This window comes from Theobroma cacao, chromosome 1 (assembly GCF_000208745.1).
Source record: "Theobroma cacao cultivar B97-61/B2 chromosome 1, Criollo_cocoa_genome_V2, whole genome shotgun sequence".
Classification (NCBI taxonomy): Eukaryota; Viridiplantae; Streptophyta; class Magnoliopsida; order Malvales; family Malvaceae; genus Theobroma; species Theobroma cacao.
The window spans coordinates 15177151-15189077 of record NC_030850.1 but is presented as its reverse complement, the minus strand read 5'-3'; the positions used below and the strand labels follow the sequence as shown (position 1 = coordinate 15189077).

General features: G+C 34.9%; 1 protein-coding gene across 1 annotated transcript; it reads left to right on the top strand.

Annotated features, from left to right (window-relative positions):
* On the top strand, positions 2482-4636 carry LOC18612658 (cytochrome b561 and DOMON domain-containing protein At3g25290). The gene is made up of 3 exons (XM_007049563.2): positions 2482-3181; positions 3392-3646; positions 3970-4636. The coding sequence occupies exons 1-3, from the start codon at positions 2552-2554 to the stop codon at positions 4279-4281; spliced, it is 1197 nt and encodes a 398-aa protein (XP_007049625.1). The 5' UTR covers positions 2482-2551; the 3' UTR covers positions 4282-4636.

Sequence of the window (11927 nt, the reverse complement as noted above, 5' to 3'; positions counted from 1 at the left end):
TACTTGATAATTAATTTTAGATGGAGTGATTATTATAACTTTTATGAGGTCAAATGAAAACTTGGCAAACACTTTGACATTTGGTACAATGTCAGGTCTTGAGTTCAATGAGACAAAGTATATCAATTGTATATGATTATTAGCACTCTAATATAATTTATAATATTCCATCTAGGTAAAGTGCTAAGTACTCATAATGATAAAGAAATGATAAGTAAGATACTTTTAATAGATCTATAGCATAAATTTGTTAGAATGTTTTAATTATAGGAGCATTCTTGATGAGATCTACTTCTGTGAGTGTAAAGTGTAGTTGTTTTGAGGACTTAAAAACTTAACTCTAATAGCACTCATAAAAATAAGATGTTGGCATGAGGTCATAAAAATGTCATTGAATTAGTGTGCATTTATTGTTGTTGAAATCATTGTGTGAGATGTGTTTAATTAATCAAATAAAATAGTAAGTTCAAAGCATAATCTAACATGCAATTTCGATTAACTTTAACACGTTTTTACTAAGTGAAAGTTCAATTTAAAAACACTTTCATTTATGCAATCAATTTTCAAAATTATCAAACATTTAGATTATTTTGAAAATGGTGAACGATTATTGAACATTTTCAACAATAATATTGGAAGAATGAAATGAAGAAAGTCTTTTGAAAAATTATGCCTATTCAAAAGATTGTGCCTATGCAAAAGGATATATCTTTATCTATTAAATAGTACTCTCTGATTTTTTTCGAATTTGAACCAATAGAAACAATTTGCAATTATTCTCTCCATCTTCTTCAAATGCATTTTAGATTGCTTCTACAGTATTTTGTTGTAAAAAAACTACATGTTTTTGTCATAGCATAAGTCTCAGTTCTTCATAGTTTCCATGGTTACTGAAGCCAGGGCCTGTTTTCAGGTTTCTATGGGTTGAACCATAGCCATAACCGTGGTATAGGCGTATTTTAGGGCTAGTCTGATTAGTAAGGCTATATGCAAGGGCGGATCTACATTAAGAAAAGTGGTGTCACGTGACCTCACTTATTCACTAAACTGTCAAAAATTTATACTTGTTATATTATTTATGTTAGAGTTTTATATAGTTAATGACACTAATGAACCTGTTATTTTTTTTGTAATTTTATAGAGAATAGGGTCAAAGACTTCAACTCAAATTAGATTTATCAAAAAGTAATTTATATATTAATATTTAAATACTATATCAAAAAATAAAAAAATTCTATTCTATAATTTAAATACTAATATTTTTTAATTATGATACCATTAAAAAAATTCTTGAAAATGCTCTTGGTCATATGCTTGAATTTGGGTGATTCTGTTACTTAAGTGACAGTCGAAGTCATTTTTAGGACCATGGACCTTGGTTTTGGACATTGAATTGTCGATCTAGGACTTGTGGCTGCCATAAGATCAACCATACTCATCCTAATTCGGCCATTCTGTACATTATCCAAGGTCCGCTCAGTCCATTGGTGGAGTAATGGATTCGCTCATTCCCAATTAGACAAGTCATAAACTTTCTGGTCCAATGAGCTTCCACCGTAAGATCTTTGATTCCAGAAATATATCGCTAGAGCTGGCAAGTAAAAATAGTTACTTGAAACCTTGATTATCCTATTGCCTTTAACGAAAATTGCAAGCTTGCATAAAAGAAAATATCAGACCATGTTTTAATATTGAAGTTGCGAGCTTGCAATAAAATCTTACCATTCTTAACGAAAGAAGAAGAGAAGATCAAGATCGAGTGGGGAGGAGTTGGAAAGAGATTAAAAAAAAAAAGAGAGAGTGGATGAGCGCGAGTTTGAGAGATATAAAAAAATTATTTTTATTTTTTTGTATTTTTTAAAGAAAATTATTAATGTTTAATTTTAAATATTTAAAAATTCTAAATTTACTTCAATAATAAAATGATATCATTTGATGGTATGACAGTAGATACCATCAAATAAGATTATAATTAGTTAATAAACAGTAATGAGCATTATCGATGAGGAACAAGAACATTATGGAATTCTTTTGGGCAGGAACCAGTAGGATTTACTATAGTTGAAATTTACTGGAAATCTAAAATTTCCCAACTAACCCATTTGTGATTTAATTGTTTTGTTTGGAAAACTTCCATCATTAACAAATTCAACATAAAAATCTGATTAATGCCTACAGTTTTGGTAAAAAATCTTTGCTCAATAATAACCTCCCAATTAGATAGCAACTTAGTACCCTAGTATTTCTTTTGACTGACAGGTAAAACAATGGAAGAAACTAGCTGTTTCAAACCAATTGCCAATAACATCAGAAAATATAAATACGTCCCCCTAAATAAATTACACTGTTGTTGAGAAGTTTCCTCTGTATTTAGCGCGTGACTACCACGAACCCTCCCAACCAACAACCAGCACGTGTCAGCCTATTATTAGCCAAGTCATTTGTGGCTTCTATTTATTCCGCTAACTTTAACCCTGCGTCCATTAAAACCCACCTAGCCGTTACTCTTTTCGTTTCTGTCTCGTCTCAAGAGAAAAGAAAAAAAAAAAATATGGCTTCGTGGTCGTCGGCTTTTCTTGTGTTAACCTTTTGCACGCTGCTAATATCACCGGCGGTTTCCCTCACCTGCTCCTCCCAAAAATTCACCAAGAACCAAGTTTACGCCAAATGCGTCGACCTGCCTTCTCTGTCCTCTTACCTTCACTTCTCTTACGATTCTTCCAACACCACTCTCTCCATCGCCTTTATCGCCACTCCCTCCAAATCCGGCGGCTGGATCGCCTGGGCCATAAATCCAAAGGCCACCGGCATGGCGGGTTCCCAATCCCTCGTCGCCTACAAAAACTCCACCACCGGCGTTGCCGTCGTGCATACCTATAACGTCAGCTCGTACGGTTCAATTGTGCCGGAGGATTTATCGTTTGAGGTTTGGGATAAGTTGGCCGAGAGTGGAACCGACGGGAGTTTGACAATTTTCGCTAAAATTAAGGTTCCGGCGGATTTAGCGGCGCAAGGGACGGTTAATCAAGTGTGGCAGGTGGGTCCCGGCGTTGGAGAAGATGGCAAGTTGGAAAAGCATGACTTTGCTGCCGCTAATTTGAAGTCTAAAGCAACCCTAGATTTGAAAACTGGACAGAGTAGCAGTAGTTCTGGAGGAGACACCAGGGTTAAGAAGAAAAATGTGAGCTTTCCTTTTAAATTTTAGATTTTTTAAAGAGTTAATGTTTGTTAATTAGAAATTGTTGACTGAGGGACTTGATTATTAAAATTAGAAATTTTGGACTGACGTTGAATTTTTTTTTGGCACCAAAAAATCGAATTCTTTGTTAACTGGATTGATTTGGGTTTTTGATGAATTTGTTAAACTTGACAAAAATTTTGTTGATGACAGATTCATGGGATACTAAATGCTGTGAGTTGGGGAATTTTGTTTCCGGTTGGAGCTATGATTGCGCGGTACATAAGAACCTTTGAGTCTGCAGATCCAGCTTGGTTTTATCTTCATGTCTTCTGTCAGATATCAGCTTATGCCATAGGAGTTGCTGGCTGGGGAACTGGTCTTAAGCTTGGAAGTGAATCCCCCGGGATTCAATATTCCGTTCACAGAAGTATAGGAATTGCCGTTTTCGTTCTTGCTACTGTGCAGGTATTTGTTGGGAATTTATATGCAATAGTTTTAGCAATTACTATATCTTTTGGTGTGCATCAAAATGGAATTCTTGCATCAACTGTTCGGTGATTTTTAGTATGCCAACTTGTTCTCTCGATGCTTAAAGTTTTGAGATATTTTGTTGACAAGTTGGCTCTGTGAGATCCTTTGGACTTATAGCATTGTGTGAATTGAAATGTTCGCTTTGTGAGATCCTTTTCCTGTTAGATTTATTGTGTGAATTGAATTGGACTTATAGCATAAACAACTCATTTTTGTGCGGACACTCAACTTGGAATTTAATTGTTTGTTTTTGTTAGATTTTTGCCTTGTTTTTAAGACCCAAGAAGGAGCACAAGTACCGATTCTACTGGAACATTTACCACCACAGCTTAGGATACGCCATACTTGTCCTTGGCATCCTCAATGTGTTTAAGGGTTTCAGTATCTTGAGGCCTGAGCATAAGTGGAAATTGGCTTATATGATTGTTATTATTTCCCTGGGAGGGATTTCCTTGCTGTTGGAAGCCATTACTTGGGTTGTAGTCTTGAAGAGAAAGTCCGGGGAGTCCACCAAACCTTATGATGGATACAACAATGGTCAAGGTAGACAGCAGCCCCTTGCCATGTAATCAACTAATTCTTGCAGCTCTCCTGCCCAACCTGATTTTGTAACATGCTCCTTCCTCCTTTCTCATGTTTGAGACATTGAGGTTTATCTATTCCGGACCACTTATTTATTATTCTGTCTCTTGTATAATGGTTTGATTCAACATGTTGTTACTATACTCGGTATATATATATATAGTAGCATATTGCTGAATATTTCAGCTTTCTTTTTGTGTGTAACTTTGCAAATAGGATTTAGGATGGATGGAAACTTTCTTGTTTGAACACGATTTTGAAAGAGAAAGTATCCACCATTCTTTTTTCTTTTCACCTTCGTTTATCAGCATTCTAGTTTTTGGAATCAAACCTCGGTTTTTACCTGCAACTCTAGAAGGTTTTATTGATATCTGTTTCTGTCGACATAAAGACCATTACACGGATATAAGTAAATATTCTCTGCTTGAAACGCCATTTTCAATCTCTTTCGGCAAATGTAGTAGTATCCTGTCAACATTATCCAGATCTGATGCTACAGAGAGCGCTGCCTTGCATTTTTTATTTTTTATCGTGAACATTTATTGTCATTGTCGCTTCCATCATTGCCACTGAACAAAGCAATACTAAAGCTGGAAGATTTGTCGCTGAATTTTCAAAATCTTATGCGATTGCTTGTAGCTGATGAATGCTAGTGATGCTGAACTGCTGATCTATGGAAATGACCATTAACATTTACAAACCTCATTAAAAATTTGGAAGTAAACGAAAAAGGACAGGGTTAATAATCTCTCATTCTGACGTGCGAACATCAGTCCACTTGGATTCGACCTTTCACTACCCAAAGAACAGAGTGGTGACGTCAAGGGAACCAAACATTCTGGTGAAAATGACATCCAAGTTGAGACAGCTCTTGGTGAATTATTGATAATCATACCTACTTTAGTGCTTGCTTTGCTACATTTGCGTGTCAACTTGTTAAGACAGGGAATGGTTGCAGTGGCATATGTTTGATGCAATTTGTCAACTTTTACGGTCCTAGGAAATTTCTTGAAGCCGAGGGAATGGGATTCAGGATCCAAACTTGGATTGAGCGAATTTTCTTAGATTCTTACCAGGGGCTGGACTGGACTGCCAGAGTGCCACCTTTTCTCAACAATTACATTCACCAAACCTCATTCTAATTGCGAGTTTACTTTGACCTTCACTCAGTGCCCTTTAAAACGGGGGTCCCCTCCCCGGTCCATGTGATTATATAAATTTTTTCCTTGCTTCCCCACTGCTTTTGCTTTTGCTTTTGCTTTTGCTTTTGTTCCTCTCTTTCTGATGGGTAGCCTTCTTTATGAGATTCCCATATTATTAACAAGTTTCTCCCTCATTACTTGGAAGAAAAATGCCCCCGCCAGCAGTTAGATTGTCCCCTCACGAACGTAACGTGTTTTTTCATTTAGAACTGAAGCAGGGTGAAAAGAAATCTCAACAACAAAATGACTTTCTCAGCCTTAATGATGGGGACCTTTGGGCTTCAATATATCGTTAGGACGTTTGATACCAACAAATTCATTTAATCTCTATGTTGATTAAAATACAATTTTTTTTTTTTACTTCATATTGATTAAAAAAAGACACAAATCTTAACATTGGAATTCCAGATATGTGTATATAATAAAATTGTAACTACTAGCAACGTGATTTCGACGCCAAGATTACCTAAAACATTAAAAACAATATCTGCGCGGTCGTTAATGGCACGGCGGGCAATGTAGAAGAGTTGGTAGGATTATTGACGTCGCTAGAAATAGGAGATTAGCTAAAGCGACATGAAAAAAAGAAGCAAAATAGGTGTTTTTGTTAATGACAATTGACCCACAGATAGCCCACGGAGGCTTTCTCCTTGGCAATAATCAGTGCTGCGTTCTTTAGATTTGCGATTAAATAAGGCGTTTGACGAGCATGTGAACCCGATTGACAAGGCGCCATGCTTCTCTTTTAAGCTTTTTAAAACTATAATGCCCACTATGACTATGTCGTGGACATCTTAGCAAAGACCAGGGAACATAATTTGCCACACATACTCCAAAACGAAGGATTGAAGGAAAGGAACTGGAACGTCAATCTTTTTAGTCAATTCAGTCACAGTACCTTTGCTCTTGATGCTTTGTTTTTTCTTTGAATTTATAACACCCTTCAACACCACAACTCTTCACGCTGCAACATCGCTTTTGGTTTCTAGTTTTGTATCATAACTTAACTTTAAAATCTTAAAATCTCTGTCTGAATTCTATTTTTTCATATAGCTAGCACACAAGGTCATTTTAAAGCTGGAGGTCAAAATCTAATCTATTGTTCAGTAGGCGAAGATCAATTGATAACTGCAGTGAGATAGATAGGAATAAAAAACATAGAAGTCGCTTTGTTGGAAGAAGCGCGACGGATATTCAAATGTTACGGTTGGTATTTATTAGAGTGGGGTCATTATTATCTCTAATTAAAATGGGACGATGACTACTTTGTTAAAATGAAAAGAAAAAAAAAGAAAATGGGACCATATGTCATAATGATGCCACGATGACTAAATAAATAAGCTATTACTACTCGTCTACTTTGTTGGCAAAATTAACATATTTTAATAATGACATCATAGCTGCATCACTAATCTTAGGCGATGATTACTCTTCCAAAATTTCAAATATAGAGTTTGCGGTCTTGCAAGTTGGTCCACGGGGAAACCAAAAATTATTTCATCAATCTGGTCTGCTGGGTTTTATCATGCTGCAAAATCCATCAGTCAATTCCCACAAAAAGCACTAGGGCTGCTTAAAGTATTCACAACACCCCTCGGTTGCTGGACAAGATTGTTTCATTTCTTTCTTCTCCAATTAGATGTTTAATTTAATAAATATAAGATTCGTCACTTTTATAATTTTTAATGAGATGTTATTTTCAAACATACTTTACGAAAATAAAGGAGTGAATAACGGAAATGAAAGTTATGTATGTGTATATTATAGTAACATAATACGATAAAATTTCTTACATATATAGAATCTAAAAAAAAAAATTCTATAGAATAGTATTTGAAAATTCAAAAATTAATGTAAATTGGGAAATTTACCTGTTAATGATTAATATTTGCAGATTGTTGCCAATAAGAAAGTGAAAGAAAACAAAGAAGCCTGCATCACTATTATCTACATGAAAACTGCCTTTACTATATATTTAATTGAATTGAGCATGTTTTATGATACGGGAAACTTGGGTCCATTTTAGAGAGAATTTTAAAACTCTTAAAGCTTCCATGCGTGAGATTGTTTGAGATTATGTTTTAGTGTCTTTTGTAATCATCTGAGGGACAAAAGGAATAAATAACAAAGAAATTTTAGCGTGAGTTGGACAGGAACAGAAGCACCAGCAACGATAGTGCCTAAATTCCTAACAAAGTGTATCCTCACCAAAAAAACGTTTGCCTTAATTTATGTCATTTTTATCACGTTAATTAGAGATTTAATAAATTAAAATAGGATACGTAATTAAAAATTATCATATAAATTAAAAATATAGTTATGTTATAATTTTAAATTATATGTCGCACCATAATTTTAAATATACTATTAGTGCCATAGAAGGATTGCACTGCTTAATTTTGCGAGTTAATAAAAAGAAAATGAAGTGGTGCAAAATTACGTGTCAGTAAAAAACAAAAAAAGAAAGAGAGAAAAAGAAAAAGGGAGAGGATGACTCCTTAAGTGTCTCATTTATTTATTTTTTGGATCTTCTTTTGGGTCAATGCTCCTAAAGTCTTACCAACCCCACCCAGAAGCAATGACTAGTTTTAAGGTCTTTGAAGCGGGAAGTTTCACTGAGGTTGGTGGAGCGTGTGTGTTGAACCAAACATTAAAACCTCCGATTTGACTAGATGAGTCAGTGTCAACTACAAGTCAAGCTTGATGGGGTCCTTGTACTTACCTAGTTACCTGTTCAGAGACTTGTATCCAAATCCACGAAAAACACATTAACGGTAGGAAGTTGCAACTAGACTTTTGATCAAGTGCATGGTAAAGAGAGTAATCAAGTTTGGAGTTCTGGACCATCAAATATTTTTTGAGATGGTGGAGCGTGCCGAGTTCACGACGTATGGTCCAGCCCCATCATTGTCCAAATCCAACAAGCCAACATTTTATGCTGATTGATCCATCATTGCTCAAGTCCAACAAGCCAACATTTTATGCTGATATTTTATACTTGATTGATTCGGCTTGCTCAAGCTTAAGGCTTTGGAGTGCTCCTTGTTGGATATTCTTTTCGCGGCAGCTGCCTGCCTGCTTCTTTTGACTACTGTTTTTTCCTAACTCTTTAACATTTTCCTATAGATTTAGAGAGGAGAAAGTCGAAATAATTAAACTCCAAAATTCAGGGCAGCCTTAAAAAATTTGAACCTAGGATTTATGCTGTACAAATGGGGCAACTGGCTAGACAATGAGCTGCACAAGGCTGAAGGCCAGAATAATGGAACCACATTATCTCATTCTGAACAAAAAAAAAAAGGAAAAAAGCATTTTCTTAGACTGTGCTAGACCTACCAAAATTAAAGCCCAAAGGGAGTTTTTAGGCCTTTCTTGATGCTGATGGCGATATCATGTCCAAAAATGGTGGCCCTTCTCCCCCACCACCAATTTGTTAGCAAGTCCAAACAAGGAGAATGTGATTATCTTCAATTGTTTTACGTAATCTCTTGTAGCTTGGTTTCTGAAATTATCCAATGCTGGGACAAGGAACTGCATGTCTTTCCCACCTGTCAAAGCTCATATTAGAAGTAGACCAATTATTCCTTTTTCTTTCCTTAACAACAAGATATGAATGCTTTTGTTTCATTAAAATTGGGACCCAAAAAACAAAGAAGGCATGTCGTTGTACAAAATATAAAGGCAGGTCTTGGACGCCTCCCAAAGATCATTTAGAAGCTGACAAGCTCATGGTAGCCGTGCGTTGCCACGCTATTTAATAATTGTATCCAATTTCTGTTTTTTTTTCGCATTTGTCGAGGTTGAGAAAAATTTTAAATATGAAAAAAAAAATATTTCTTCAATATTGGCATGATTGAAATTTAACAATTAACTAATGCATATTAATTTAATTCGACCATACGAAAAACTTTATCAATATTACTAAATGAAAAAAAAATTATTTTTGATGTTCTTATTCGTATAAATAATTACAATTTTTAGATTCACGTGATTTAACTATTAGTAGATATTGTCACGACTCAATCCCGAGAACCATGAATAGTACAAGGGTATCAATGGGAGTGACCTTTTTAACCCAAACAAGCCTTAAAACAAACAAGCAAATCACTCAAATCTACATCATAGAACTCATTATCATGAAATCTTTTACAAGCATGTATAATTTTATTTATATCAAACATCAAAATATTAGTTTGTATAATTTTTATGCTCAAAGTGCGGAAGCATAACAAATACAAAGTTCAAGTTATAAGTCATCATGGGCAATTTAAAGTATAAGCCATTCCATGGTAATTCTCAAAATATAACATTTATTATAAAAATATAGACAAGTCTAATATTCATGATAAATGAACAAAACAAACAAATTAGCAAAGTTCAACTCGAAGCAAGGGCTAATACCTATTGGATGCCTTTTCAATCACCTACCTAACTGATTGAAGAAATGGCTCTTCCCAAAAAACAGCGAGCCAAGCAACTATTGATTTGCAACAACAAATGCATCTTACATGTGTTTGTTATAAATAACTCTATGAACATATATGAGGAGGGAGAACAAGCTAAACAGGAGAGCATTTATCAAAAATACTTTCAAAATAATACAAGTAATCTATTTTCATATCCAAAGAGTTTGGGAATCCAATTCCCAAGCAAGATCAAATATCCAAAGAGTTTGGGAATCTAATTCCTGAGCAAGATCAAATATCCAAAGGTGCAAGTTATCTGACAAGCACAATCAATCATTCAAGGAATCTCCAGTCTTCATTTCAATGGATACAAATTTGTGTAAAATATTTTTATAGAGTTTTGTTTGAAAACTCATTCACAAGCCTTTGAAATGAAATTAGCAATTGGTAAAATGTTTAAGTCAGGAAGTGCATTGGTCAGTTTCAGTTTCAAGAGAAACTAAAATTGTCGAAATTGACAGTCCCTCATGATTGACTGAAGTCCACAAGTCATAAGGGAAAATCGATCAACTGAAATTGACCTTGGTTTTGGTCGGTTGGAAAGACGACGACTCGGCTCAAAACCCAGTAAACTAACACCTATATCCACATGACCACAACTCAACTAAAAAATAAACACAATAGACGGGTAAGGAAGAATCATTCAAAGGACCCAAAAGCATAATAAAAGATGGGTAAGGAAGAAGGCACAACACAAATAAAACCATAACAGCTAACACCAAAACCAAAATTTACAAACCTTGAAAATTAATGTTGGGTAAGGAGGAAGGTAGATGAGGTTGGGGCCAAAGTACTAGTAGGAGACAGCAAGTGAATGAAGAAGGGGGGAGGTTTTTAATTTAGGGTTTCAATTAGGAAAGAGGATTGATGAGAAAGCGAAGGTTTCAATCGGCAAGTTGTGATTGCGGAGTAATATTGGTGTTGGAAAAATTTTATCATAACTTTTGTTAGAATTTTAATTTGATATTAAGTTGTTACTTTTAATGGCTATCACATTATAACCCTAAATCAAACTAAAAGTAAAATCCTAATTTATTTATTTGAAAAGAAAACAATTGATTTTCACATTATATCCTAAATTAATTGTAAAAATCACTTAAAAAATATATTACTAAAGTCAACAAGTAAAAATTATCTTGAAATCTCTTGAAGTTGAACTATTTTACCAAATTTAATTTGAAAGAAAGAAGAAGAGGAGGAGAAGAAGATAATGGAGTTAAAGAGGGATAAAAAAGAGGAGAACAATTAAACAAAACATTTTAATTATTAAAAAGAAGAGAATCTTAGTGAGGATGGAGATAGTGGGGATGATGGAGACATTGGTTCATCAAGTAACGTGGAAACTAAAAGGGTTGATTTTCTATTTGAAATAATTGATGGGGTTCCCTCGATTAGGATCTCGGATTGAAAACAAACCAAACTTGCCAAGAGATGGCAAAGTTCTTTCACTGTACGACTGCTTGGGCGTTAGATTTCATACAAATTGCTTTGCGAAAAAATTGTTACTCTTTGGTCCCCTAAAGGTAGATTTAATGTGGTGGATCTTGATGATGAGAATTACCTGGTAAAATTCTCTACAGAAGAAGACTATCTTAGGGCATTATTGGATGGTCCTTGGATGATATAGGGACATTATTTATTGATTAGGCCTTGGTCTCCCTCTTTCTCCCAAAAGACACAAGATTTGTCTATTGTGGTAGCCTGGATTAGATTTCCTGGTTTGTCGCTGCATTTGTATCACAAATTGGTGCTAAGACAATTGTTTCACTCTTTGGTTGTTTATTGAAGATTGACTATAACACTGGATTCGAGAAACGAGGGAAAATTACCCCGTATAGTAATGTAGTTAGATCTCTCAAAACCATTAATACCTAGATTTTTCCTCAATGGAAAATTATAAATGGTAAAATATGAGGGTCTTTTCAGGGTTTGTTTCAGCTGTGGTTTGTATGGTCATACCAAGTG